This window comes from Phalacrocorax aristotelis, chromosome 3, assembly GCF_949628215.1.
Source record: "Phalacrocorax aristotelis chromosome 3, bGulAri2.1, whole genome shotgun sequence".
NCBI lineage: Eukaryota > Metazoa > Chordata > Aves > Suliformes > Phalacrocoracidae > Phalacrocorax > Phalacrocorax aristotelis.
In genome coordinates this window covers 54846435-54873453 of record NC_134278.1, presented here as the reverse complement: position 1 = coordinate 54873453, position 27019 = coordinate 54846435, and the positions used below count along the sequence as shown (strand labels likewise).

The 27019-nt window shown below is 39.4% G+C and overlaps 1 protein-coding gene across 1 annotated transcript in view; it reads right to left on the bottom strand.

The window, feature by feature from the left end:
* Positions 1–24619, bottom strand: part of RFX6 (regulatory factor X6) — a 36488-nt gene extending 11869 nt beyond the window's left edge. Inside the window, exons 1-10 of the mRNA XM_075089857.1 lie at positions 24421–24619; positions 24008–24164; positions 22326–22449; positions 20708–20769; positions 12928–13005; positions 9805–9832; positions 5303–5410; positions 2840–2917; positions 2633–2746; positions 538–587 (exon numbers count right to left, since the gene is read on the bottom strand). Of these exons, the coding sequence (XP_074945958.1) occupies positions 538–587; positions 2633–2746; positions 2840–2917; positions 5303–5410; positions 9805–9832; positions 12928–13005; positions 20708–20769; positions 22326–22449; positions 24008–24164; positions 24421–24619 (998 nt within the window). The remainder of the gene's footprint in view (positions 1–537; positions 588–2632; positions 2747–2839; positions 2918–5302; positions 5411–9804; positions 9833–12927; positions 13006–20707; positions 20770–22325; positions 22450–24007; positions 24165–24420) is intronic.
* Between the last annotated feature and the right edge of the window lie 2400 nt (positions 24620–27019).

The window sequence follows — 27019 nt, the reverse complement described above, 5'->3', positions numbered from 1 at the left end:
CTACCTTTAACAATAAACCATAAGAAATCCAAGAACCATTGAAGATACCTGAAGCTAAAGGCCTTAGTCAGACATAAAACCCCAAACCAGATGCCCTTCCAGGGAAAAGAAAGATGAGAAGATTCAAAGGAAACTTATAGTAATCCTCTTAGTAATATCTTGTTGAGAAAACACTTAGATATTATGGTGATGCATAGGATACAAACCTGAAAAGTATTGTCAAAAAAAAGTTCAATTATTTTTCCTTAAACAACACAAGTACATTTGTTTATTTTTTGATCTTCTGGAGCTTTAGTGTAGAAGAAACCTATTTCAAAATATCCAACAAGCCAGTAAAAAGGGACACAAAAATACTGTGTAATATTTTAAGGCTGTTCTACAGCTTCCCGCAGAGCTGACAGTATTTTGCCATACTCTACAGTTCTAAAAATGAGCATAAATATTGTGAGAAAATTTCTCTAGGATATAGAATTTCTGCTATTTACCTGGAATATGCCTGACAACCAGAATGTAGCACAGTTATTGCCAACTACATACCTTTCTGGCATTTCTTGCATCGTTGCAGGGATGAGCACATCTGTAAGGACCTTCAAAAAGGTAACAGAAAATTATATCAAGCTTCCACTGGCCATTTATTCATTCATGTCTCTCTTGGGTTTAGAACTTAGATTGCAAAGTGATAAGGAGAGGAAACTTATACACAATAAAGCCATTCAACCTATTGTCCAGATATTTATATATCTAGAATTCTCCCATCACTATAAGATAGGAACATGTGAGATATTTATATACCTAGATAGCTCCCATTCTTAATATATGCCATCATGCCAGTAAAACAAGAAAGTGCTATCACTCATGTCTTACAGTAGGAAGTCAGTAGAAGTGAGATGCATAAATACTGTGTCTTTTATAGCATCACTGTAAGTCTCTGTAAAGCAAATACTCAAAAATCTCCCAAGTCTTCAAGTGCTATTAGTCACCCGACTCTTCTTTCTGCCACACTGCATAGAGCACTGAAGGCACTCAGAGTTAAGGACAAATCCCCTATAGCTAAGTGTGGTTGTTTTGGCAAAAAACCTGCGGCATCTGGCATGCCTTCTGAGGAATGTTACTGCAGAAGGCAAAGCTATTAGCCTATATCCCAAAAATCCATTTCCACTACTAATATAAATGGTTTCATAACAACACAATAAAAGTCCTCCTTCTTTCTGGCAGCTGTGCTGTCAAGAATATCTAATATTATTATAAGTCAGAAATAGTGAGAGAAGAAGATGAGGCACAATAGTAAATTTATGAACTTTTAAGAAATTCTGTCTTATTCAATATATAGCTTAGTCCTCCTGTAGTATTTCTTCTTCTGTCACATTAAATATTTATTCAAAATAAAGTTATTATTGAATCTATTGGGACAACATGTTTTGAGCAGGAAAAACTCAACACTCAAGGTACAATACAAGCTCTGCAAGTAAATGAGGCTTAATGGCTCATCTCCAGGATAGTAATTATGATCTCTGATGCTAACCACCTTTATTCACTCTGTTAACTAAACCATCTCTTCTTACTTACAGCTTGACATGCTTCTAAGAAATACTTATTTTCATCTTTTCTGGGTTTCCCCCCCATGTTTTTGTACAGTAAAGAATGGCAAACAGATGACAATAAGGCATTCAGTGCTAAACAGCCCCAAGACTCTTGCTTTGACTGCTTGGTGTTTACTGTTATGCCAATAATTATTTCTTCCCATTAATATGTGGTTGTAAAATGTGTTAGAGAGAGAATGACAATCTTTTTCTATTTATATGGCTTGTTCTGTCAGAGGAACTTAAAGTACTTCGCAGCTATTAATTAATGATCTGGTATGATTTTCCAAATCAAAAACTCAAGAAACTTTGGTGGCATTACTTTATTTTTTCCCCAGTGCTCTAACACTTAATCCTGACCTTGCAATACTCCTTTCACTTAGTTTTGACTATTTGTGTGATCATGCAGTGAACTAGATCAAAGAACTCATATGGCACAAAAACTGCAAAACAAACATTCCTCAGATTTTTTTTTTTAAACCCAAACCAGTTCAGAGTGCAGCAGTTTTGCTGGTACATCTAGCAGCATAGGAACAGAAAGTATAGCAGGCAGGAGAGGCAGGAATATCTTAACTCAGTATGGTTGCAGCTCTGTAACATGAAGCCATGGCCTGATGCAACCTGTGAGTAGCAGATTCACATGTAGAATCACCTTGCTGATCTGCCACAGACTCTCTTTGCTGGTATAAATTGCAATAATCATTTAAGTAAATATGAGGCTTCAGTTTTCACTCAGGCTTAGTGTAGTCAGCCTTGCTAGCGAAGCACACACGCATTTCCTTTAACTACATTCAAACAAGTAGGTCAGGATTTCACCATTAGTGTGCTGCCTGTAGTCACACATCAAGTGTACAGCAGAGCTGAGACTGAAGTTCAGCTCTTACATGTGCCAGTTTTATGTTCTTGATTTCAATGGAATCCTTGCTGATTTACACAGGTAAGAGGCAGAAAGCAGTCATGGCATCCTGTTACTCTAACTTCAATGCTCTTTTTACACAAGCAGAAGCTGTAATGTGGTTGAGATTATCCATGTACCTAAATGCTTAACTTACCTTATAGAGTATTGAGTCACAAACACAGAAGATGTCAACGATGATGGGATTTTCAAGCAGGGGAAGAAGATGGTCAGGCATTCCTTGCCAAAAATGTAATAAGAAATGCTGAATCTAAAGGAGCAGGAACCAGATTCATGGGCATAAATAATGCTTGCTTGGCTCCCTGTGCATATATACCAAGAATGTGTGTTCAAACAACCTTACCTCTTCAAAGTTCCCATTAATTGCATTGTCAAGGACACACTGACAGTGTGTTTTGTACATCATGATAAGAGTATCTACCTATTTTGGAAGAAAGAAAGATTAAACAGAGTTTCTTAGCTCTCTCTTTTACTGTTATAGTAATCTAGGTTTCTGCTTTCTGTAGCTAGTATTTAAATAGAGAATATAAACTGTATTACAATGCATATTTACAAATATGCAGTCTGTATATCCAGAAGTGATGAGGAGGTCACTCATCTCTAGTTTTTATCTACATCTTTAAGTCTCAATGCTGTTGTCAGAATTGTAGCATCTGAACCTGTACATACTGTGAAAATGTGAATATCAAAGTAAGGCAATAGCTAGATTAGCCAGTCAGATGGTAAAGTAAATTCATCTTTCTGAAGCTAAGATTAATCCCAAAGAGTAGTGCAAGTTAATCATTAGGCTACTATAGGCGTCTATGAGTGTTCTGAAACATCATCTAGTTGGACAAATGAGAAAATAGCTGCCAGTCATTTGGTCAAAGTTTAATCACTGCTTTGCAAGAACTGAACTTTAAAAAGCAGAACTCCCTTTCATCTCATCAAGCTAATTTATCTGAGTGGAGTGTTCCCTTATTTTAATAACTGTGCAGAGGTATTACAAGACTTTGTGAAAAATGGTAGTAAATTTTTTAATTTGTAGCAAATTGTAAAATGAGAATTTTGTAAAGTATTTTAAGGAAATAAAAAGCTAGCCAAACCATTCTTACAGTCCAGAATCACAAAAAGTTGTAACAGCTTGTGAACTTCTCTGGTAAATCAATCTCAGGTTTTGAATAAACTTAGTACTACCTTATTTCAATAGGTTTAGCATACAGATTTCTTTGGAAACGGACCTTGCTGAGTTTCAGAGCTGCTTCTGTAACTACGTATATTTGAAGAACAATGACAAAGGGTGAGATTCAAGAACATTTTAAAGAATTTTTTGGAAGAGGTGGATGGAAGTTTAAAGGTTGGGTAAGTTTTCTTCAGAAACATAAAATGAAGAAAGTATCAGTGTACTTCAGTGCAGACTGGTATGTTCATGGACTCTCCAGAGATTTCAATTGTATGCAGTTTCTTAGGAGTTGAATGCAGGATTCAGACTTCATGTACGGGCTCTTTTCAACAGAGTACCTAAATATCTTACATTCAGTAACCCTTTGTCAGATAAGCTGAAGGAGGGGAAAGACAGTAAGGAAAGAAAATGGGAAATAAGAGAACAAGGAATGAGGAAAGAGCAGCAAGGGAAGAGAGAGAGGGAGACACACAGAAATTCATCTCTCTTCCCACAGTCTCCTCATAACAACATGAGTCTGTCCCCAGACAGAGTCTTCCACAAAGCCCTGCTGGGCCCTCCCGCCATCTGGTCCCAGCGTGAGAGCAATTACATGCTGCTGACCCAAAACTGAAGAGAAAATGAGTTGCATCTTCATCACTGTTGGAGTGGTAAAATTCAGTTTTGCTTATACTGCTGTATCAGGTCTGCAAGGAACCTCAAATGCTCTTCAGATTTAAACGTTATGGTAATGCTCTACATAGGAGAGAGGTCAATTCAGTGATGAAGACTAAAGCAGCAGGTGATGCACACTGCTGAGTACACCAGTTCTTGAGCTTTCTTTAGGAACTACAAGATTTCCAGCTACAATCTCTGTATAACAGATGGCTCCTTTTGTTTAGCCCCTTACAACAGGAATCCTAGGCTTCACTACTTTCACAAAACAAACTTAAGAGGAAGGGCTCATAAAACAAAAATATTTAAAGCAACATATCTCAGGACAGCCACCATCATGACCTGTACTGGAGGCTAAACTGGAGAGTTCACAATGTGTACCAAAAGGTTTCTAGCACAGTTCAGGGATGTAGCAGTCCATAATTGTAATGTGATCACAAACAACACAATACAGGCAAGGAATCAAAAACATAAAACATATGACAGCAACACTTCTAACTGAACAGTTACCCTTAGGATGAGGAATACTGAGTATTGATTCGAGGAATATGGTTTTACTAATTTAATGAAAAAAATATGCTCAGATTTTCAGTCTCTTTCCAAACAATTAATGAAAGGGAATAAAGTTCATCTAATTATTTGTTGTGAATTATTTCTTCTGATCTAATCAGAACAAAAGTTACCTTAAATATAAAGGCATTTGGAATGAATACAACTCTCTTATTTGTTTGTGTTGCTCTCCCTGTCTTACATACCATCAGTTGTAAAGTAGTAGGTCAGTTAATAGGTAAATAATTCAACCACCTTTCCAGTGGAAAGCCAGTTAATCGGTGTTAGTAAAGGTTTGCCCCCTCTATAAATCAGTCACCTCTGTTTGATTATGGACATTTCTGGCTCTTTCATGTCAATACCTCAAAGGCTAAGATATGAAGAAACATATTGTGGCAATTTTTGATCTGTAAGTTGGAAAAGAAGTAGTTCACGTTTTACCTTGTCTTTAGAAATGCACCCTTGAAGTAAAAGGTGTTGAGCACTTGGAAACTCTGGGAGGAGAGTTCCAGTTTTGGAACTCAGAGAATATTTCCTAGTGAAACCACCCTGAAATGGAAGGGAAAGAACAGGATCATTGAAATAGCTAATATAGATTCAACTGCAAACAATAATTCATGCTAAATTGTCACATTATCTCATGAGTCTCTCAACATTCTAGAATATTTACATTCAGATAATCCTTCCAAAACATTGATGCTTATATAGATCCAGATTCCAGCTCAGAAAGGTAACTAAATATGTGCCTAGATCTAGACTCCTCCAAATACAGTTTTCTGAGTGATGCAGCCTTTGTTCATGGAATTCTACAAGCTTTAGATTTAATCTATGTTTAGAAACTAAAGTAGAATACTACTCTCCTCTGCAGTATCGACTGTGATATCCTCAGGGAGATCCTAAGTTTTATTTAATATATACCTTTCTGGTGCAAGGATCCAGGGCACTGGAGATGATATTGTTCTCGCCCACTCTCTTCCTTCCTGTTCTGATAGCACAGCAATAGTGACTTCTGCTTTTTTACTGTGCTAATCACTATTCTAGTTTATCATAAAGTTTGATCATATTTCATGGTGATATGGATGTGATGGTATGTAGGGTCCACGGACACTTCTGAACTAAGTTTTTATTATATAGCTCTCTGTGACTGTGGCAGACTTGACATGAAGCCCAGTTTCATATCTCAATAAGAATGATATTCCTAGCTGTTTAGTGTTCTCCTGTTAATTTGTTGAGACACAGTCAATACTGACCTGGAGATAAGATAAATTCCTCCTGAATTATGCTAAATTCTGCGGATGTGAGAGTTTCTTTCAGTTCTCAGAGTTCACCTCTTAAGCCTCTTTAGCTTGTGACATCTGAAATATCATAGACACATCTTGTACTAGTTACAGACTAAGAAAAGACCTTGAATAAATATTGGATGCTAGCCATTGGAGAGATGGATTTGAAGGATGAAGCAACAAGCAGCCTTGTATGTGCAGATACTGACTGTGAAGCAATATACAGTAAATCAACCCTTGTTTATACCCCTAACCTAATACTCTCACAGAATCTGATTTAGTCTACTTCTCAGTAAAGCAGAGCAGTAGCATTCTGTAGTGATATAGTGTTACTCTGCTTATATTTACAATGCACACCACATTACACCTATTAAGCTCTCAAATGATACAGTTAAGATGAAACCCTCACCCTCAAGTGAAGCAATAAAATCTGTGTTATGATTCTGTCCTTACAGACTGAATTTTACTTATTCTCATTTAACTGCATTCAAACCTAGAGAAGACTATTTGGCTGAAACCCTTTGTTCCATTTTAGCCCACCTAGTCCTTACGTCATGGCAGTATACAGAGCCTTGGGCAGGCCTTCTGCATATTCCTGCAGTAAATCCACTACTTTTGTGCAGATTCCCTTTGTATTAATGGGTGGAATTTATGACCATGCAAAAGGCATTCAAAAAGTACTTGAAGTGGCCTTTTCCTACCCCTTTGCATACAGTCAGATTTCACTAAAGTGGGAATAGTAGGTTTATAGTGTAACATATAGTGTAAAACTGTAAAAAAGGGGGTATTTTCCTATAAATGTTGACTCATGAATCTGAGGCCAGTTTCAAGTGAAATTCTTTCAAACACCAAACTCAGAAAACTACAGCTGTAACTGACTTATTCACCATATATATCTCTCCTTATTTTTATAGGGTGATATGTCTGCCAAAACAGACAGCAAGGAACTAAGCATCCATCATGTAAACACACTTTGCCTGTGCTATCTACTATTCAAATACATATAAAGCTTTAAGTCAAAGAAATTAAAGAAATTTAGAAACATTAGTACGTCTTCATGTCAATACTTTCGCAGTTTTATAATTGCCTATCAGTATGAGGAGGTTTGGGTTTTTTTAATAACAGGAGTAATCTCAATGATTTTATTATGCAATTACCCATGAAATATATTAAAAGCTCTGATTAAAAGGGATTAGTTCATTTAAAAGAAGGCAGTGATGGTGGTGGGAGGTTTAAGAGACGATAATCTCAATGTTTTTTACCTTGCTAATGGACTTATATGACTGTGCCTGAGTTCTAAGCTTAATATTTTAACCCGCTGCCACTTGCCCTTTCAATTTAATGCCATCTGTTTCTAATGGCCATTTAACATTAAGATAATGACAGTAATATTATCTGCCTAATTAACCATGCAGACTCTAATGGTGCACTAACTGGTTTAGATAAAAGAATTTGCTGATATCTCCCCCTACAGAGAGAATACTAGAAAATGTGATAAAACATACCAGAAGTAAACACTGTCCCTGGCACTCAATAAGTGTTCATTCAAATGCCATTTACTCAGTATATTTAGACAATCAGTGCTTTAACATCTTTTCAATATCTTTATGTTCCTACTGAGAATTACACCTTATGCAATCATTGTAAATCTTTCTGGAATACCTAATTGCATGTACTTTCAGGCAAATGAATAATATTTTATCACCTGTTCACTTCAACAGAAAGTATGATGCCAAATTGTCAGCATGCTTCAATTGTTAAAATTCAGTTTTGACCATGAAAGCAGTTTTTTGCTTTTAAGACCTGCCTGAATAATTTCAGACAACAGAGCTAGACAATCAAAAACTCATACTGATGTGCCCTTTCTCACTTATTTCCATGGATTTCTCTGTGATTCTTTTTCTGGGAGGACTGAGGCAGAAACAAGACAGGTTTACGGAATTGCCAGTTCCCAAACAGGCTGGGAATGCCACATCAGAGATGGAAGTAAATGTGTATTCATTTATGCTAAAAGAACCAGAAAACTTCCATCCCAAAACTCTGAAAAAATGAATGCTAGTAGTGCACATGAATCCTTGCATATGTTGGGGATATCCCATAGCATAGCCCTATCTTTTTTTGATAAGATAGCTCATTATCTGAACTGGGAAAATGCAGCAGCAGATCTAATCTATCTGAACCTCACTAAAATACTTGACGTGGTGTCACCATGAGAAATGGTTAGTTATGCTGGTGAGAATGGGGATTAGCGCAAGAATGTAAAATGCTTAAGAAACTGACTCCAGCTGAAATGCTAACAAGTTGTGTTGACAAGGAAACTACTGGGTTGAAACGGGATTTGATTCTCGAAGATCAGACTTGGGGCTGATCTCATTGAACATTTCATAGATCAAATTGGCTGACATGAACTAACGACATCATCAATAAAGAGGAAGACCAAGAGGTCATGTAGAAAGATCTGGATGGCTTTGAGATAATGGCAATAAAGGGGATGAAAATCAATAGAGCAAAGCTACACTCTCAGGGACCAATAAGAATTTCTGTTATCAGCTCAGGGTTGCTTATCTGGAAATGAAAAAGGAGAAAGACTTGCTGTGTATCAGTTGATCACAGAGGATATATTTAGTCTGGTGAATTAAATGGTGTCAGGAAACATTCCCAGGCAATACTGGAACAGTATTATTCAGAATGGCCTTTGGCATTCTTTTGGCCCATGCCAGTTAACAGTCTCCCAGACAACTCCTGCTCATGTTTCAACAGTTACTGCATGTTAGAGACTTTTCTCCACGGCATGTGGCTGAGATGTGCCTATGTTGTTTTGTAGGTTCAGGAGCTTAATAATATGGCTGCAGGCTGTTCCATCCCAGTTGCGCTCAGTGTCAAAGAACAATCCTGTGAGCAATCCTTAGCCCTTAATGTACAATAATCCATAATTTTCTACTATAGATATGGGCAGAATGATAGTGACTGTACAATAGTATACAGTAGTGAAAATGAAGGCTACTTGTGAGAAAAAAAATATCCATACAAAAACGAAACACAGATCTGGGGTTCATCAGAAGGGATATTTCCAATAGACATTGGAGACATGCCATTTACAAGACTTTATGATTTTTTTTTCTGGCGAGACATTCAAATTGGAACAAGTACAGTGAAAGACTGATCAGAAGTGACTAAAAGCTGCTGCTTGTTCCATCAAGCAAGCAAAAGCAGTGAAAAGGCATCTCACAGGAAAATGTCATGAAAAGCAAAAATTAGAGATAGACAATCCTGACCAGGAGGTAAATAATTCAGTTTATTAAAATAAAAAAATCTTCTGGCTTTCAATCAGAAAAATGAGATTCTGAAAAAGCCCTCCTGCAAAAGTAATGAAAGTGAAAAATCAGGCTAGAGCCTGATCCTTTGCTTAAGAGGGTCTATTATGAACCTCTGTGATTATGGGCAACTGGATTGGAAAAGGAACCCCAGAAGGTGCCTTCAATCTTATTTTCCTTTGCATATTTAGAGGAGCAAATACTCAGCTTCATAAAAAAAAATTATGCAGTCTAATCTGTAATGAAAAATATTGCTACAATTTTCAAATAAATGAATGTGAAGAAAACCAGAGGTCACACAATATTAGGATTATAACAGAAGTGAAAGGAAACAGACTACAGCACTTACCTCATTCTTTAACTTACTTCCAGAGAACCTTTGCAAAAAAAACACATTTAATTATTTTTTCATATGCAGAACATTTGTGGAGTTTGTATATATATACACATACACAAACATATATAAAATAGATCAATTAGAAAAATGATCACATTTCTCCAAATGCATTTATAATAAAAAACATGCTTTTTTCTTAACTTCTTCCATGGCTTTGCAAGTGCCTGAGGATATCAGGAAACCTACTGATGTCTTCTAAAACATGAAGATTCAGATCATTGACCAAATAATAAAGTATAAAACCCAGTTTCAGCTTTTTCTTTGGAACTTTGCAACTTCACGAATATCAAAAGGGCAGTATAGGTGCAAGACTATGAGGTCTTTTCCAGGAAATACATGAAGTTTTTGATACAGCTGAGTAAATTCAGAGCAGAAAAAATATATCTAAACTTAAACTTCTCAGGAAAATGAAATCATATCGATTTTCCATTCTTTTTCACCACAGTATTATTTTGATGCAGATGAAATGCATTTCTGAGATCACAGATTCATTAACTGTCAAAAATGTGTTGCAGTATAGTGAATGTCCTACCAAAAGTCCCATTGAGAGATTGCCAATGAAGTAATTGGACTATCAGGTGACTCTTCAGGACATTTTAAGTTATAACTACTAAACTAGTTTACGTTTAGTAGTGTGTTGAGAAGAGAATGTGTAATGATAGAGATTCTAATGGATCAGTATAATGACAAATGTTGTTTGATTATTGTTATTTCATGTTCTGTTAGCTGCCAATCGATAAGATACTGTGGGCAACAGAAGTCTTACAACTATTAGTGGCAATATCGTGATTTCATGCTGTTATGATGCTCTGCTGGCAGAACAGAAAACCAGAGGCTGAGTGATCGAGGAATTCTTCCTGCCCAGGCCAGACACAAGTACCTGACAGTTCCCATCTCATGATTATCCAGCACATTACCTAGAGTTACCTTGGCTGTTAATAGGTGAGTATGAAAGAAGGCTTCATGCAGTTGATTACAACATGGAGCTAATTATCTTCATAGCTGTATGTATTTGTTATGGACTGTGGATTTCCTCATGTGCAGCAAAATGTACACAGAATGTACAGCAAAAAAACATGAGGCAGCATCTCCTAGCATTGCTCCTCCAGAGCCTTAATTACTAGCTAAAGCTACCCTTCATACAGTGCTGTGTTAACTAATGATTTTTGGTATTAGGTATGCTCATTTCACAGTGCAAGGCTTGATATTTAAAGGAACCAGGAGGTCAAATTTACAGTGGAATTTAAGGACTCGGGCATCTGCAACCCTGCATTTAAGGACTGTTGTACTCAGCTCAATTACCTGAATGTTAATACATAAATGCCATTTAAAATTGAAATGGCAGTAGAGGCCTATATTTAAGCAACTAAACTGAGGCCAATTGCCCCTTCTAATCTTTTGACAAGTTACCATGAAAGCCTTGTAGTAAAGGCCTCCATATGCCTATATTTGTGCATGGGCATGGTGTGATCTGATACCATTATCAACCCATATATTTTCCCTACCTATTCCTGCCCCAGGCTTAATCCAGAAACCATTTTTATAGCTCACCTACCAGAACAGGCATCAGACAAGGACAGAATTTATGATGGATCATCATATGCATCAGCCAGCAACTGGGAGATTCACTTTGAATTTTGAATCCCTGCACTGCCTGATTCTTTCTTTACCCAGAAGCTTGTCCTCAACCCCAGGCTACTGTGTCATTCTCTTCACACAGACAAATCCAACTATAGTGATGGCCCAGACTGTGGAAAATGAGCATTTGAACTTCTGTTCTAAATCAGCTAGGGAGGCAATTTGACTGCTGGACCCTGAAAATTCAATATCTCATACATGAAGGCACAAGGCCTAACACAAAGGAAAGGTTCCTAATTAGTGAATCTAGTGAGGACTCCTGAAAATCTTAGAGAGTATCTATGCCATCTTTATGTGAGTATATACTCTTGGAAATCCAGCTGTGGGGAATTTTGCAGAACCTCCACTTTCTTTGCATTCATTGCTTCTAGACTGTGCAAGGACAGACCTTTACATAGAAAGGGCACTAGCTGACATAAAGCTGAAGGCTATGAGTGATTATAGTCCCTTAAATTAAAATAACTGTCTTTTAGTAATTTAAATGAGCAATTTGTTCAAGATAATTCTTTATTATGAAAGACCCTCAACCTGCTGTGTACCAGCAACACCTCCACAGCTTTGGACAAATGCCACTTCTGGACAAGGCCAGTCTTCTATACCTTAAGTCCTGCAGCAGAGAGATCCCTCATTTTAAGCATCACTGGCAACATTGCCCTCAATTTTTACACTTGTTCCATTGTTTGGAAAAAGTCTCTTTTGATACAATCTAAATCTGCATGCAGTTGAATTTTCTATGTGTGATTATAAACTCATTTATTCCTTTCCTTTCTCAGAGTCCCCACGTATACAGGTATACTGCCGTAGACAATGAAAGCCATCATTCAAGCCATATGTGAACAGAGACATTTGTTTTACGAACTATTAATCTTTGGCAAACCAACAGGCAGCTATCGTAACGTATTGATCCTGCTAGCTGTCCCTTAAATAAATATAATTAGAGCTTCCTGGGTTAGGTTTAAACTGATATTAGCCAGTCAAAGAACCTGTAAATATTAATCTACGCTGACCCCTCCCTCCTGCCCACAGGTGCCAGCTTCACACCATTCCCCAGACGTTTCATAATGGGAAGCTGTCCTGGGGAAAGAACTCAGAAGGTGACACACAAGCAAACAAAATAAGACAAGTGCTCTGGAAATTATGTTTTGCTGCCTTACACTAACTTTAACAAATCCTCTGATGGTGTAAGTTGACGCAGCTCTACACTGACTGAGGTGGGGCCATACTGGATGATACTAGCAAAAGATCTAGATCAACCTGTTAAAACAAAATTGATGTCTTCAGGGAGCAAACTGCTACCTAAATCTGGGAATGCCAGACATTGAGCTACGCAGCAATACTAGTTCTGGTATCAACAATTACTGTCCTACAAATACCTTCCTAAGAGAAGGTTAAAGTTAGACCTTCACTGACTAAGTCTCAGAAGTTATGTTATTGTACCTGGTTAAGCCTTTTCCAGAATACACAGAGTGGTAGTATGCACTAGTTTCTTTAATGCCAATTCCATAATAATGATACCTGTGGAAAAAAAAGAGGCGTGTTTCTGAGTGACATGTCAAGTAAAACAAACTGTCAAACTGATGTTCAATGCTTTCTGAAAACTTTTCCTAACAGTGTCTACTAATTCCTTTCACTGACATGGAACACAATCTGGTCTCATAGAAAGGAGTATTCTCATGATTTGGTCCAGAATTCCAGGCTGGGATCTTCTTTAAATTTAAAATACTTACTCTCACTGGAACAGCAAATCTCCTAGAAACATGTTACATCTCTTCTTCCTAATGTGCATTCTCTTTCATTTTACTTTGTTTGTTGAAAGGGTGCTGGGTTTGACTTATCAGGTTTATTTTATCAGGCTTACCACTGTTACATTTAGACAGTCCCACAGAACACTTTCCAGTTGAAAATAACTTGCCAGTGTACCCTATAAATCAGCGTCCAGCCTCTTATGACTAAAAATGCTAACATGACATTCATTCATTCTTCTCTCAGGTTGTAGGGTAATGGATTCTGATTAATTACTTAGCTGCTTAAGCAATTCTCATCCACACTTGTCTCCCTTGCTCTCTCCTGGAAATTATTGCTCCCAAACAGAGGTGGAAGAAGAAAACAAGCCTGTTTCTCAGTCTCTGCAGTGCTGAGCCCAACACCTTAACCAAAGACACGAAAGAGGGTGGACTGGGGCTAAGAAAACTGGCTATGCAGTAGGTACTTATTATTTTCTACTGATTTTGGTACAAAAGAAGTGCCCTTCAGGAGAAGGGCAGGAGAGCAAGCTGGGGGCAACTCTTTCTTTACTAGTCATAGCAAAGTTTGCTTGAGTTCATCTATCAAAGGTGATAGGCCCTGTCTTGTAAATTCCACTCAATAGATTTAAAAACTGATTGTGTTAAACCAAATTTGTCTAAGAATGTTATGGACAGTATACTCAGGATCATTTGTTTCCTACTAAAGTTAGCTTGAAAACACCACGGCAGCTGGTTTAACTGAACTGCTTCAAAGTAACGCCCGTAGTTCAAGTACATTGCATGGAAACCAAGGCTAACATAGAGGTAACGCTTTGCAACACATTGCACTAATTTCCCTGAAATTTCTCAAAAGCTTGAAGAAATGCTCTCTTAAGACACAAATCCCCCAGCAAATAGTTCATAGAACACATAAACAAAAGTTTTCAGCTCACCTCTGCTGTTCCTGGTGATGCCCATTTTAAAAAAATCACAGTCTTACTGTTGGTCTTGTATGGGACAGTCACAGATAAGAGCAAACCCCTCAAATACTTTGTATTTACAAAGGTGGCTAAAGGCTTTAGATACAAATGATATTTAAGAAAATGTCCATTAGGATGGTGTATTTGCTTTGCCTAGGTAGCTTTGAAAATCTCAGCTGAAATAGGCGTTCTGTTTCTGGACCCACTGTTGAGTGCACTCCGGATTTTACAGCCAAGAAATGTGACAGAAAGTGGCTGCTGTTAAACATCACAGCTTTTACTGTTTGCCTGAAACTGATGAGTCTACATAACACCACTAGATCGCAGTAGTACCTGGCGACCCTTAGGAAGGCCAAAAGTTTCTCACCTATTCCTTTACTGTTAGTTTTCTTGCCTCGTAAGTGTATTTTTCTGAGGGATGGTGACGTGGGTAACTGACCATTTTTAAATACCTGTTAATACTCAGAAGCTCAAACATAGGACCATCTGCTTGTAACAGTTCCCTTTTTATCCATTAAAGTCAGAGTTGCCTGACCAAAGCGAAGCGACACCTTAAGGTGGTTTAGATTGCCAATGGGACCTTTCACTAAATGTCATAATGCCAGACAGTTGTCCTCCATTTCACATATAGTACTGTGTCACCTATGTTATGAATTAAAGTCCTGAAGGTTTTCAACCACTACTTTTGCTTTAGGAGTATTAAACAGATAGACTTGGGCCAATGATCTGGATCTGGAAGTTCCTAGTATTTAACAGAGTTCTGACACAAATGCTAAAGGCATGAATATTTTTTCTTCTTTCATGACCATGAAGTCATTTTTGACATGACACAAGAGATACTGAAAATATACATGTATGGATGCTTTGAAATAACAGCACATACTTAGTCTTGACATTGCAAAGGTTGTTCATTGAACAGGATGAAAAACAAAATAGAGCTGTGACCTCTTCTTTAACAACATTATCTGCACATTTGTCATTGGCTGTGTAAGCAAGCAGTTGCCTACATCTTATTCCAATACCCTAAATTTCCCAGTTTCAATCACATGCTATTTTGTAAATTCTGAAAATAAAACCTCACACTTTCACCACAAATTTGGAATTCCCTCCTGCTAAAGTTGGAGTGGGGCAGAGGCAAGGAAAAGCATTACTTCTTTGCAAAGTCAGGATTCAATATCTAGATTATTCGATATTAACATAGTTGGGCTAGAAACAGGAACTACTGTGTGATTTGGATTCTCAGGTTTCCAGTGGCGGGCAATATACTCACTCCTGCTCTGGAATGCCCCAAGATATCAGAATTTATCTGTCATTATTTATTAATAAATGCATAGCAGTTATCATTCTGATTTCCTTCAGCAATTTGTGTGGTTGAATTTTTAGTACTAGAAAATACAACTTTCCAGTCATGACACAGAAGCAATTAAAAAAATTATAACCTTTGCTTTCCAAGCTCTGTCTGGCATCCTTCATAGAGTAATAAAGAATTTAATTCCCTTACAAGCCAAAATAATCAGCTGAATACCTTATTTTGAACCCCCTGTTGAGAGTAGAATACCCATCCCAGACACACTGATAACTTCTTTAACCTACAACTTCAAGTACCTTTTTTCTGTCTCTTTCAAGTACCTTCTTTCTGTCTCTTTATAGGTACGTACAGTATGTATGTATTTTACTATTTATATTTCTATTGCCTAATTAATAAAATTAAACCACTCATCATAAGGAACTTACTCTCAGTTTTTGTAACAAACCGTTTAAATACCAAGCTGAACTGCTTTCCTCTTTTAATTTCAGCGGTTTGCTGTAACATATGTTCCTACGCAACTAGTAGCCCTGATTTTAGCATACACTGACACAAATGATAGCTGATAAGGAAATGATAGGCTTAAGCTGTTCAGGGATTTGCAATAACTTGTTATCACAGGGCCAGCTGCCATATCAGTTTTATTAACCTACTAAATCACTCCTAATAAATAAGATAATAGTTTTCAGACATGATGGATAAAAGCTAAGAGTCATCATTGATCAAAGTCTACAAAGAAATTAAATTGTAACTTGAGGTCAAACAGTCTTCTGTGTGCATGGACTGAGCAGTATGCACGTTTTCACGAATAACTGCTCCAGGTAACTAATGTACCAAGAAAATTACAACTGAATTCTAGCAGTGACCACAGTATATTTGACATTACCTATGCAAAAAGGCGGATTCAGAACCTGCTGCACAGACAACTGTCGCTTATGAAATACTAATCTAAGAGAGCAGCTTGCAGTATTTATTGTGCTGGGTCATCTTCCCCTCAGCAGGAATACAGAAAACTTCTCCTACATTCAGCAATCTGGAGTGATTAGCATGGGCATTGGAGGGGAATGAACTTTGTTAACAAAATTGTGTCCAATGTGGTGTACCTTTTTGGCCAAATATTTAAATGAGTGCTTTAGCATTGACACTTTTGTACAAATGGGCTGTTGAACATAAACACAGAGAGAAGGACACTCTGACCAAAGTTCTAGGATTTATTAGACCCATTTTTAAGTCTCTCTTTTGCCCAGAACAGGAGATGACAAACGCTGCTTGGAATCACAATTGGAACTAACATTTGTGTACCTCACACCTTAGAGTAGCACCTGTATCCGACACCTTAGTGCAGCAGTTCTTTCTCAAATCCAATTCATGCTCATGAGGATGCTAGAAAGAGCTTGGCCTTGTTTCAGAGTGGGAGAAAAACGACGTCTGTCACCTTAAAAATGATGGAAAAGGAACTGATTTTCTTTGCTTTCTTCTGACCACAGCCAGCCTCTACCAATACATTACTGTGTATGCATGCATTGTGCAGCAAGGAGTTCTATTCGTGGGGAGTTAGCCTTTCTTTGCAATATAAGAATAATGCTTCCATTGGAGAGGAATTGTATTTTTCCTTTCATGCTTTTGCAGCATCTGGCTCAGAAGAGCCCTGGACAATGATCAGAGCTCCTAGGCAATACCACAATACAAAACTTCACTGTCAGGAATAGTCAGTACTATTACTCCTCCTAACATTATATCAAAATAATGACAGCAACAACAGAAATAAAACAATGTCACTACACTACCATGCTTAAAAAAATAGGATTTAATTGCTAGTATGAAGTGTCTCTTACCAGCCTCAGTAACCCATCTTTGTTCCACACAGAAAGAGCTTACAACATTTAGAGTTCATGCTGACTAATAATTTACTGAAACTGAAGAACAGTCCTTTAATTTCATTATTAATTTAATGGAAATACTTCTGTAAATGATATTTGTGTGACTAACTGCTACCTGATGAAAGCAGCAATGAATTTGCTCCTCAGTGAGGCTGTGGTTCTGAGGGAAATATGGTCCACAACATCAGAGATAGATAAATAATAACCAGAGATTTATATTTTATACTGCTACTTCTCTATGACTACTTGCTGCTGTATTCAGTCTCTGAACTGGAGATATCGTCACTTGTGCCTTTTGTGAGGCCCTTTTTTCGCACAGCAAGGGCAATGTAAATGTACCTTGCTGGAAATGACAATTGCAGAGGAAAAGTCTCTGAGGAAAACTGCGATGAAAAAAAATAAGAAGAAACAAATGTCAGATGTTCAAACAAAACCTGCTGATGCCTCATCCCTTTGAGGAAATTGTTCAGGAACAGTTAATCCATATGAAAATATGGCACATAATACCACCAAGGTCAGTAGGCATATGGGATCTGCTGAAGAAATAATGGGCATAAGATATTTCTGTGCTAATGCTGTTAAATGTCTTAGAGAAAGGGGCAAACAGTGAAACATGTGCCAAACACAACTAATTTTGTAGCCAGATTCCCATGTCAAAAACTAGATTTGAAACATACCCCTTTACTTAATAGACATTGACTTACTCTGCTTTAAATTATGCAGATACATGATGCAGTTTGGAAGTTTGGATCCTGATTGGATCTTGTTTATCAATTTATTAGATATGTCAGATAAAAATTATAATGAGCATTTGGGAGACTCTTCCACTTGCTTTCTCTCATTCATTATAACTTGAAAGTGATTCTCCAAATATGTTAGGTTATGAACCCGACTAAGACTTACTTAACTAAGGCATTGTTGAATTAGTAGGTTGTCAAATATTCCTGCAGAGTGTGAATGGCAGATCTCCTAAAAACTTAAACACAGCACCAGCAGCAAATGTCCATCTGCAAAGCTAAGTCAACACCAGCTTACGCCTGTAACCATAGCTCAACTTCACCACAGCAGTCAACATATGAAATCTCTCTTTGCCCCAAAAATAACCTTTTTAATAGTCACTTCCCTCAAAAACCCTCTATTCAGCACCTACAGGTCATCTACAAAAACCAAAATGAACTTCAATTCCAGTTTTTACCTATACAATACAGATTGTGTATTCTCTCAAAAAGAAAAAAAAAGGAGTACACATTTGTAAGACTGACAGGAACTATGCAAGAACTGTTCTCTGTTAAAAAAGGAAGAATATTCTATGCTGGCTTTATTTCCTTGGGATTTTGTTTTTATTAATGATTATTTAAAATAAATACTTGAGACATACTCAAGAAATAGAATGTCTTTGTAAAAATTTGGAATTTAAATTCTTCCCCAGCTTCGTTTATACTGCAACAAAACCTAAAATTTAGAAATGACACCTCCTGTGCATTCTTCAGCAAAACTAAGGTGAAATCAACTGGCTATTTCTTATATTTCTAAGGCAGGAGGAAAACCAAGCATAACAACATGAAACAACCCTACCCCCACCCCTGAATTTTAAAAGTAAACAACTGATTTTTCAGACATTCCTAATAAATTGCAAAGCACTTAGGAAAACCATAGTCCTGTAGATTTTTTTTCCCTTTTCAGTTTCCCTTTATTTTGAGTTTTGCCTATAAATTACTGAAAGACAAGAGTAACTTTGTCTTTCAAGGCTAACTCGTTCAAAATAAAGATTTTTCCCACACAAACAGAATGTTTGAGTTTCTTATATTACTACCAGTATTCTGGTTTTCTATCTTATTCAAGAGCAAAATGTTTCTTTGATAATTTTCTGGGTTTTAGTTTTGTTTCAGTAAACCATCAACTCTTTGTGCTTTCTTCTATAAGTCAAGGATAGTTCCACGATTCTTATTCAGTAAGTACATAAACACATTCGTAATTTTAAGCATGACAAAAATCCTAGGGCTACCCACATATTTAAAGGCATGCATCCCCTATAATATTGGCATTGATAATAGATGTCTAATTTTTGTGTATACACAGAAAGCTGGACACAACATCTATCCTAATTTGCTCATTGTAGCAATGTCTTATTTTTAAGAAAACCTGTTTTGAAATCAATAGAAATATACAGATAAGGATCTGATCTAAATTTGATTTGGGATTGGAAACTATTGAGTTTTTGGAGAGTTACTTTAGAAGAACAGAATTATTTAGCTAGTCCTATTTCATGTAGAATGGTATGGGCACATTATTTAGGTTTAAATATTTTTTAAAACCCAATATTGATAAACAGTGAAATAACAATTTAAAGCACAGCACTCAGAAAAGCTCAGAGCCAGTCTTGGTTTCAGGCAATACAGAGAACTGTTGTATTAGTGACTCCCCAAACAGGGATAGAAGCTTCCTAGAATTACCTAACTCGTAGCTTGGCACTAGCAGTACCCTAGAGCGTTATTTTGAGTTCTCTACATTCCTTACATCAATACACCACACAGTTTTTCATTTCCTTAAGAAGTAGCATTGCCCTGTTAAAAAAAAAAATCAGACTGCATACAATTCATCAGTCCTTCCTCAGCAGTCTTGATGTCAGGACGTAGGAGGGAGGGTGGACGTAAGGGAATATGTTGTCACCACCTTTCACCACAGTTTTACAATAACTTTATCATGGCCAAAAGCATAATGCCAGAACCAGAATTAATAAAAATTTCACCACAGCTGATATATAATTATCTGGAATCTACTCCCACAGCCTGATATTCCACAGATCAAATATACAAATCAATTGAATATATTATTTATTAAATGACTGCACTACAGGTTGTGTACTTTTCAGAGTTTTTATAATCTACTCACAACAAAGAGCAGACATATACCTTCACAACTTAAGACAATGTTTTTTTCTAGTGTCTTTAAATTAATCCATATTGTTATGGATAGAACACAATGAAGTTGTTAGATTTGCAAAAGGCAAATAAAACACAAAGATGTATGTGTTATATAATGTTTTTATATACAACATTTTGACATATATTTGGAACAAATGCATGGCTCTATAAATATAATAGCAAGTTTTAGAAGCTTAATCAATTTAATTTTAGAAATTCTGCCCGCAGTAATGTTTTCAAACTCAAACTCTGTGTCAGTTTCACCATATACATGAAAGTTATCACTTGCAGCTTGTCATCTGAATAAACCCCCAGCCAAGTAGTATATATTATGGAGACATGGAAATACATGCCATTCCTAGAATGTATTCTGTAAGGGGATACACAGACAATTTTGCCTTACTTTGAATGGCCCCTTGTTCCAAGCCGCCTTGTGGTAAGCAGAGGGAATTTCTGGCGAATGGTCTAAAGAGAAAATAACTGTATTAATTTATAACACTTTCTTAGCAATCTGTTATTAGAAAAATTGTAGTGTAAATATACGGTCAAAGGTAGTCCCTGAGTAAATATTTGTGACACTTGTGTCACAACATAAACAATTAAGCATGTTTTACACTGCAGGGTTCCTTCCATCCTCGTCCATCTTGCTGTGTACCTCCAGTCTTCCCACCCATAAGCTCCTTCCCACTCTTCCCACCTGTTCTTCCTTTCTGTTTTGAGTTCTGCAACTTAAAAACTAATTTTCTTCACCAAGATCCTGTTTCATTCAAGTCCCTAAAGTAAAACTGTATCTTTTGCTTCAGAGATCTGAACAGAACCAGGGAAAGATCTGTCCTCTCTCTATTCTGTTTTCAAAGTTAAACAACTCAAAATAAATTTATTTTTTATTTGAAAAGTGTGATCTGAAGGTTAAAGCAAGCAAATATTTGCCTTACAGGTATTTCTGTGTCCTCCACTATCAAAGCGCTGGACAGTCTTCAATTTAGTTATGCTCAATTAAACCCTATGGAAGTTTCTGTTAGCCCTATGCTGCACATAAAGAATTCATGTTATATGATTTAATCCAAGTCAAGCAAAGCATTATGTCACTGGGACCTGAGGTTGAGATTAGTGTCCTAAAAACATCCTTCTCTTCCTGTGAAGAATGATGTTTAAAGCTAAAGCTTTATTAAGTAAAAAACTAATTTGGTAATAGAGGTAGATCTAATAGATACATCTAATAGATCGCTATCAAAACAATGTTTAAATGGAAAGCTATTGTCTTCCTCATTTATACGGAAACATAGAATAAAAATTACACATACACTTTCTCAGTATATCTAATTCAAGAGGAAAAAATTAGTAAGTGAACGTTTTATGAACTGGATTTTAAATCCATTATTATTATTTAATTAAATTAATGCATTTTGCGATGTATGAACAATAACCAGATCAGTAGTGTTTAAAAAAAGATGATCCTTACAGCATTTTTGGTTTCCTGTTTCAATAACTACTCAGGATTTAATTTGGAGAGTTCACATCTCCCTTTCATTAAATGATTTCAGGATTAATTGTAAGAAAGGGTAGAAAAGATGATGAATCAACAATTTTTCATTAAGGAGCTCTTTGTGTTATTAATTTTTATTCCCCTTCTTGTATTGCTTCTTGTGTCACATCTCACTTTACACTGCCTTTAGTATAATTAAAAGTGTCTTCCATGTCAAAGCTCTTTTTGTGGAAAGAACCCTATTAATGTCATCATCAAAAAAGAAGAAAAAAAAAAAAAAGATAAAAAAGAAGCTCCTGGAGAGAATGGTTTTTTTATATATATGAAATAACAATAAATCAAAGAGAATTTCAGCTTCAATCTCGTATAAGGTGGCATCATGAAATCCCTTCATATGGAACAGTGTACTTAGTTTGATTCCATGCACGTTAGCAGTAGAAAATGTGAATTTGAGAGGCATTTTGACACAGATGTACTAAATTGTCATTCTGTCAAAGAATTAGGCTAACAAATTATGAAAACATTTAGTCTTTACCTTCCCAAAAGTTGCAGCACAGGCAGGTTCCAGCTTCTCTTTTCTGCAGAAGTCTAAATAATGTGCATAAAGGATGCATCTCGGTAAACAAACTCCTTCACAGACAATATAGTTTTCTTCCAGCCTGTAGAGAGAAGGAAACTGCCAGAGTAAGAAGCAACATGCCATGTCTCCCTATTTTATTTTCCTTCTGGTTTTTGCTACTGCCCTTTTTTTTTTTTTTTGTTACTGAAGATTTCCATGAGAGCACACAGATGAGTTTCTACAGAACCAGGCTGACACTAGAGACTGACCCCACACCTGGAGCACAGGGGTAGCTGCAGAATACAGAAAAACAGGTCTGTTTTCTTAATGAGCCTTTTTTCAATGTCTGGGCTATTTTTTGCTTTCTATAAATGATTACATGATCATCACCTAAAAGCCAGCCTTGCTCTGAGAATAAGAGTGGTAACTAGGCTATGAAAGACTTGGGTTTAAGTCTGTCCTTTGAATAGAGCAGGGGCTTGAACTTGCGTCTCCTGCCCCACTGTGTCTTTAACACCTGGGCTAATGTCTCTTTTCTTCCAACTTTTGCTTTTTAATTTCCACACTGGACCTGAAACTGTTTCTTGATCAACTCATACCAAAAAGCAAAGAACCGGCTTTTTCTGAAGGGGATGCATTTTTATGTAGCTCCTCAATCAGTTTACAGAATACAAGTGCCTAATGATGGGCATTAAAGCAAAATTTTAAACACTGAAGTAAAAAACTGGTTGTCTTCACTTGAACTGAACTCTCAGTAACACCTGGGTATTTCGCTGTTGTCCTGTTTCTTTTCTTTATTAATCTACATTATTTGCTACTCCTGGGATGATGTGCAATAGATTTATTTCTCAAATTACACAAATCTGTAAGAAAATACTGTGCAGTAAACACTGCACACTGAATAACTTTGCACTGACTCAGCCAATTCAAATCCTTACAATTTATGCTCAGAAGGCAGGTGTAAACTAGACCAAGAAACTGGGAAATTTGGATTGCTCTCATTTTTCAGTCACGAGGAAAAAGAAAACCCTAGATTTACGTTTGGTAACTAAGTTCCCATTTAATTCAACAGCACTCCTCCCTGATTTCAAGTATGCTTTAATAGAAACATTTACCAATTAATGTCTGCCGAATTTGACTTCTTATTTTGTTAATTTTTGCCAGATAAAACGAAGCAAAGTTAGGGCTTCCATGGATGGCAGAATATAATGTAAAAAGCATATGTTATAAGGCAGTGAAATTCTAACATTCATAGCCTGAAAGGATAATGAAAGCATCCATTCACGAACGTAAGTCTTAAGTAATGTTTCACTTCTACATTGTTTGATACATTTCATCGATTTTCTACATTTCATCGCTAGCCACACATTGCGAGACGCTGACAGAGATTTCTGTTAACTGCTAAACTTCTGCTAATTTAAAAAATCGGAAATTTGGGGGTGGGCGTCCTTATCTGTAGGCAAAGCTTACCTAGGAAACAACAAAAAACCAAAAACCAACCCACCCCAAACGCACCCCACACCCGCACAAACGACAAGTGCTTCCGAAGGAGCTGTGAGAGGTGGCCCTCCCCGCCGGCTCGGCTCTGCACAGCCCTCCCGTCCCCTCGGGGCTGAGGGGCTCGGCGGGGCGGGCGGCGGGGAGTCCCGGAGCCCTACCACTGCAGGGTGAGCTGCGTCTGCTTCTTCTTATCCTTCATGATCTGCGCGATGCTCTTCTTCGCAGACGGGCTCTGGTCCGCGGCTTTCAGGGCGCCGTCGCGACTGTCCGCATCCTCTTCCTCCGAGGAGAGGGCTGCGCTGTTAAAGCGTGTTTCTGAGCGCCGGGGCGGCGGCGGGGGAACAAGAAGAGAGACCCGAGGGCATCGTTACGCTCCGGCAGCACGCCGCCCCCTCCCGCCGCCCCCGCCGGAGGGGACGGGCCCGCCCGCCCCGAGCCCCGGCGGCCGCGGCCGCCTCGCCTCGCCGCCCCGCCGGGTCCCGAGCGGCAGCCGCCCTAGGGGCGCCTCGGCGGGACTGCCCGCACCGGCCCTGGGCTGCAAAGGGAAGGCTGCCGGCACCCCGCGTCTTACCTGACTTGATGCCGGCGGGCAGCGCCGGCTCCGGGAGCCCCCGCTCGGCGCCCGCCGCGGCGCGCAGCCCCTCCTCCGCGCAGGGCAGCAAGCCTCGCCCCACCAGCTCCGCGTAGCAATCCTCCTGGGCGGCGGAGCACACCGCCTGCGCGGCCGGGAGGTGCACGAAGGCGTCCTCTTGCTCGGGACCCTTGGCCATGCTCCTCACCGGCGTCTGCTCTGCCCCGCCGCAGCGCGGGCGGCGCCCATGGGCGGCGGGAGGGGACGGGACGGGACGGGACGGGACGGGACGGGACGGGACGGGGCGGGCGGGCGGGCGCGGCGGCGGCGGCCTCAAGGCGCGGGGGGCGCCGGTTGAGGCATGGGCCGCGCCGGCCGTTCGGTTCGTGCGGGGCTCCGGCGCCTCGGCGGGAGACGGTGTCAGCCGAGCGCCGTCGCCGGCAGCCTGAGGGGAGGAGAGGCGACGCGGCGGCGGTGGCGGCGGCGGCAGCGGGGGACAGGTGTGCGCTAGGGCGCCTTCCAGGGAGGCTGCATGGCTCCCGTGCGGGCGGAGGCGGCCGGGCCCGCGGGCGCCACTCCCTCCTCACGGCAGCTCCCCCGCGCCCGCCGAGGGGGCTCCGCCTCGGACGGGGTCCCGGAGGTCGCTGTCGGGCGGCGGCGGGGAGGAACGCCTGGCCCTGCCTCCCGCCTCCCCGCTGCTCAGTCAGGCCGGTCGCGCCTGGCCGTGAGGGGACGGGGCGCGGCTGAGGGCCCGGGCGGTGCGGGGGAGCCGGCCCGGAGCGGGTCTACCGGGGACTTAATGATTAACTCCCGCCGGCGGCGGCTCCCGCTTGTGTGATAGAGTAGCGAAGGCAAGGGGGCGGCAGGGACCCCCTCATTCTCTCCGGGTGAGGGCGAGGGTGGGGCATGGCACCCCGCTCCTCCTCACAGCAGCCTCTGGACAGCCCCAAGGCCGACAGGGGCAGCCGGGCCCTCCTGGGACCCTCCCGGGCACCCTCTTGTACTATCATTTTCTCGTTATTCCCTATTTTATTCATTATTTTGAGGGGTTTGGAACAAAACGACATGATTTTGCACAAATGAATCACATCAATCTGGCAGACGCATCTTTGCTGTGCTCTATTTCAGCATAGTGACTGAGAGAGATGGCAGGGGACAATCGCAAATAGTCCCTGCTTTTTCCACAGAGTGAAGCTGTCAGTAGGATGGAAAGTCGGCCTGATCACTGCAACATCCACTGTTTCAGAATGTCCTCGTTAAAGCAAAATCTTGGGCACTCTGCTCCTCCCAGATAAGGGCTGGGGAACTGTAGGATGGCTTGTGGTGGCAAGCAGCCCTGAAACGCTGCATCAGGTGAATGTTAAAGACATTCTTCTAGCCAGCAAGTAGTGTTGGGCCGTCACAGACACAAAGCTTCTGAAGAGCTGTGCTTCCTTCTGCTCTCTTCCCAACTTCTGTTGCACCTCAAGTCATTGATCCCACCAGCAGAGCATTGCCACTTCCACTCCTGCACAGGGGCATTATCAGATCAGCTATCACATCCGTATTTAAAAAAACTCTAGGTGTGCCCATATCTGCCAAAAGGCCCAGAACTACATCGTAAGTACAAATGACAGACTTCAGAGATGAGGAAGAGCTGTGAGAGAGTCCCGGAGTCAAAAATGGCATTTAGCCTGAACTTCCTGGTGCTTCTACTTACACCTCTTCCCTTAACTGTGTAAAATATATATCCTTCCTTACTGGTTACTCTATTCAAACATTTCTTCGCTGTTCCCATGTCCCCTCCTTACTTTGTATGTGATGCTTTACGTGACTTTGTCCACATGCCTTTGTCCGTACATGATTTTGTCAGTGCATCGGTTCTTAGCATAACTCGCTGAGACAGTTCAGCTTCTGGTTCCAATGGCTTTGTTTTGAGGTTATGGTAAAATTACATCTGACCTTCTAACTTTTATGTGACTTTTGGCTGACCCAAGTACTTCAGAATTTGGCCCATGAGGATCAGTATTTCTACGATATAATAAAATGTCCCAGCTACTAATTGTTGTGTTGAATCTTTTGTGAGCAAAATCCAATATGCCGTTGTGTTTTTGGTAATATGGAGGCAAATGTAGTTATTTGTTATGTAAGAGCAGGATTCTCCTTTGCTATGATGTCAGAATACCCTCAGTGATGCTAATGAATTCTAGCCACCATCAACACAGGAATTAACTGAGTGAGAGGTCTGGTCCAGCGACCAGCTAGGTTCCACCCTGGGGCAACAACCATTTGTAGTCCCCTCCTGTCCCTTCTGAGGGCCAAGCACTGATTTAATTAGCTTTACCTAAAACTGATGATTATTTTAAGAGCTTTTTCAGTAAACAGAAGTTTACCATTCCCTACTTGCTCGTTCAAAGCCAGTGAAAGATTTTTGTGTGGTGTTACCAGCTTTGTATAAAACTAAGCTTATGTTTGCTGTAGTAAAGAAAGAAAAGTGGATAGGCCAGTGCTTCTCAGTAAACGCATAATGTTTAAAGCATGCACAAGAACAGGTACATCATCCAGTGCCAATATGTGAGGAAACATACCTACTCTGTAACTACTAGAAGTAAGGGATTTT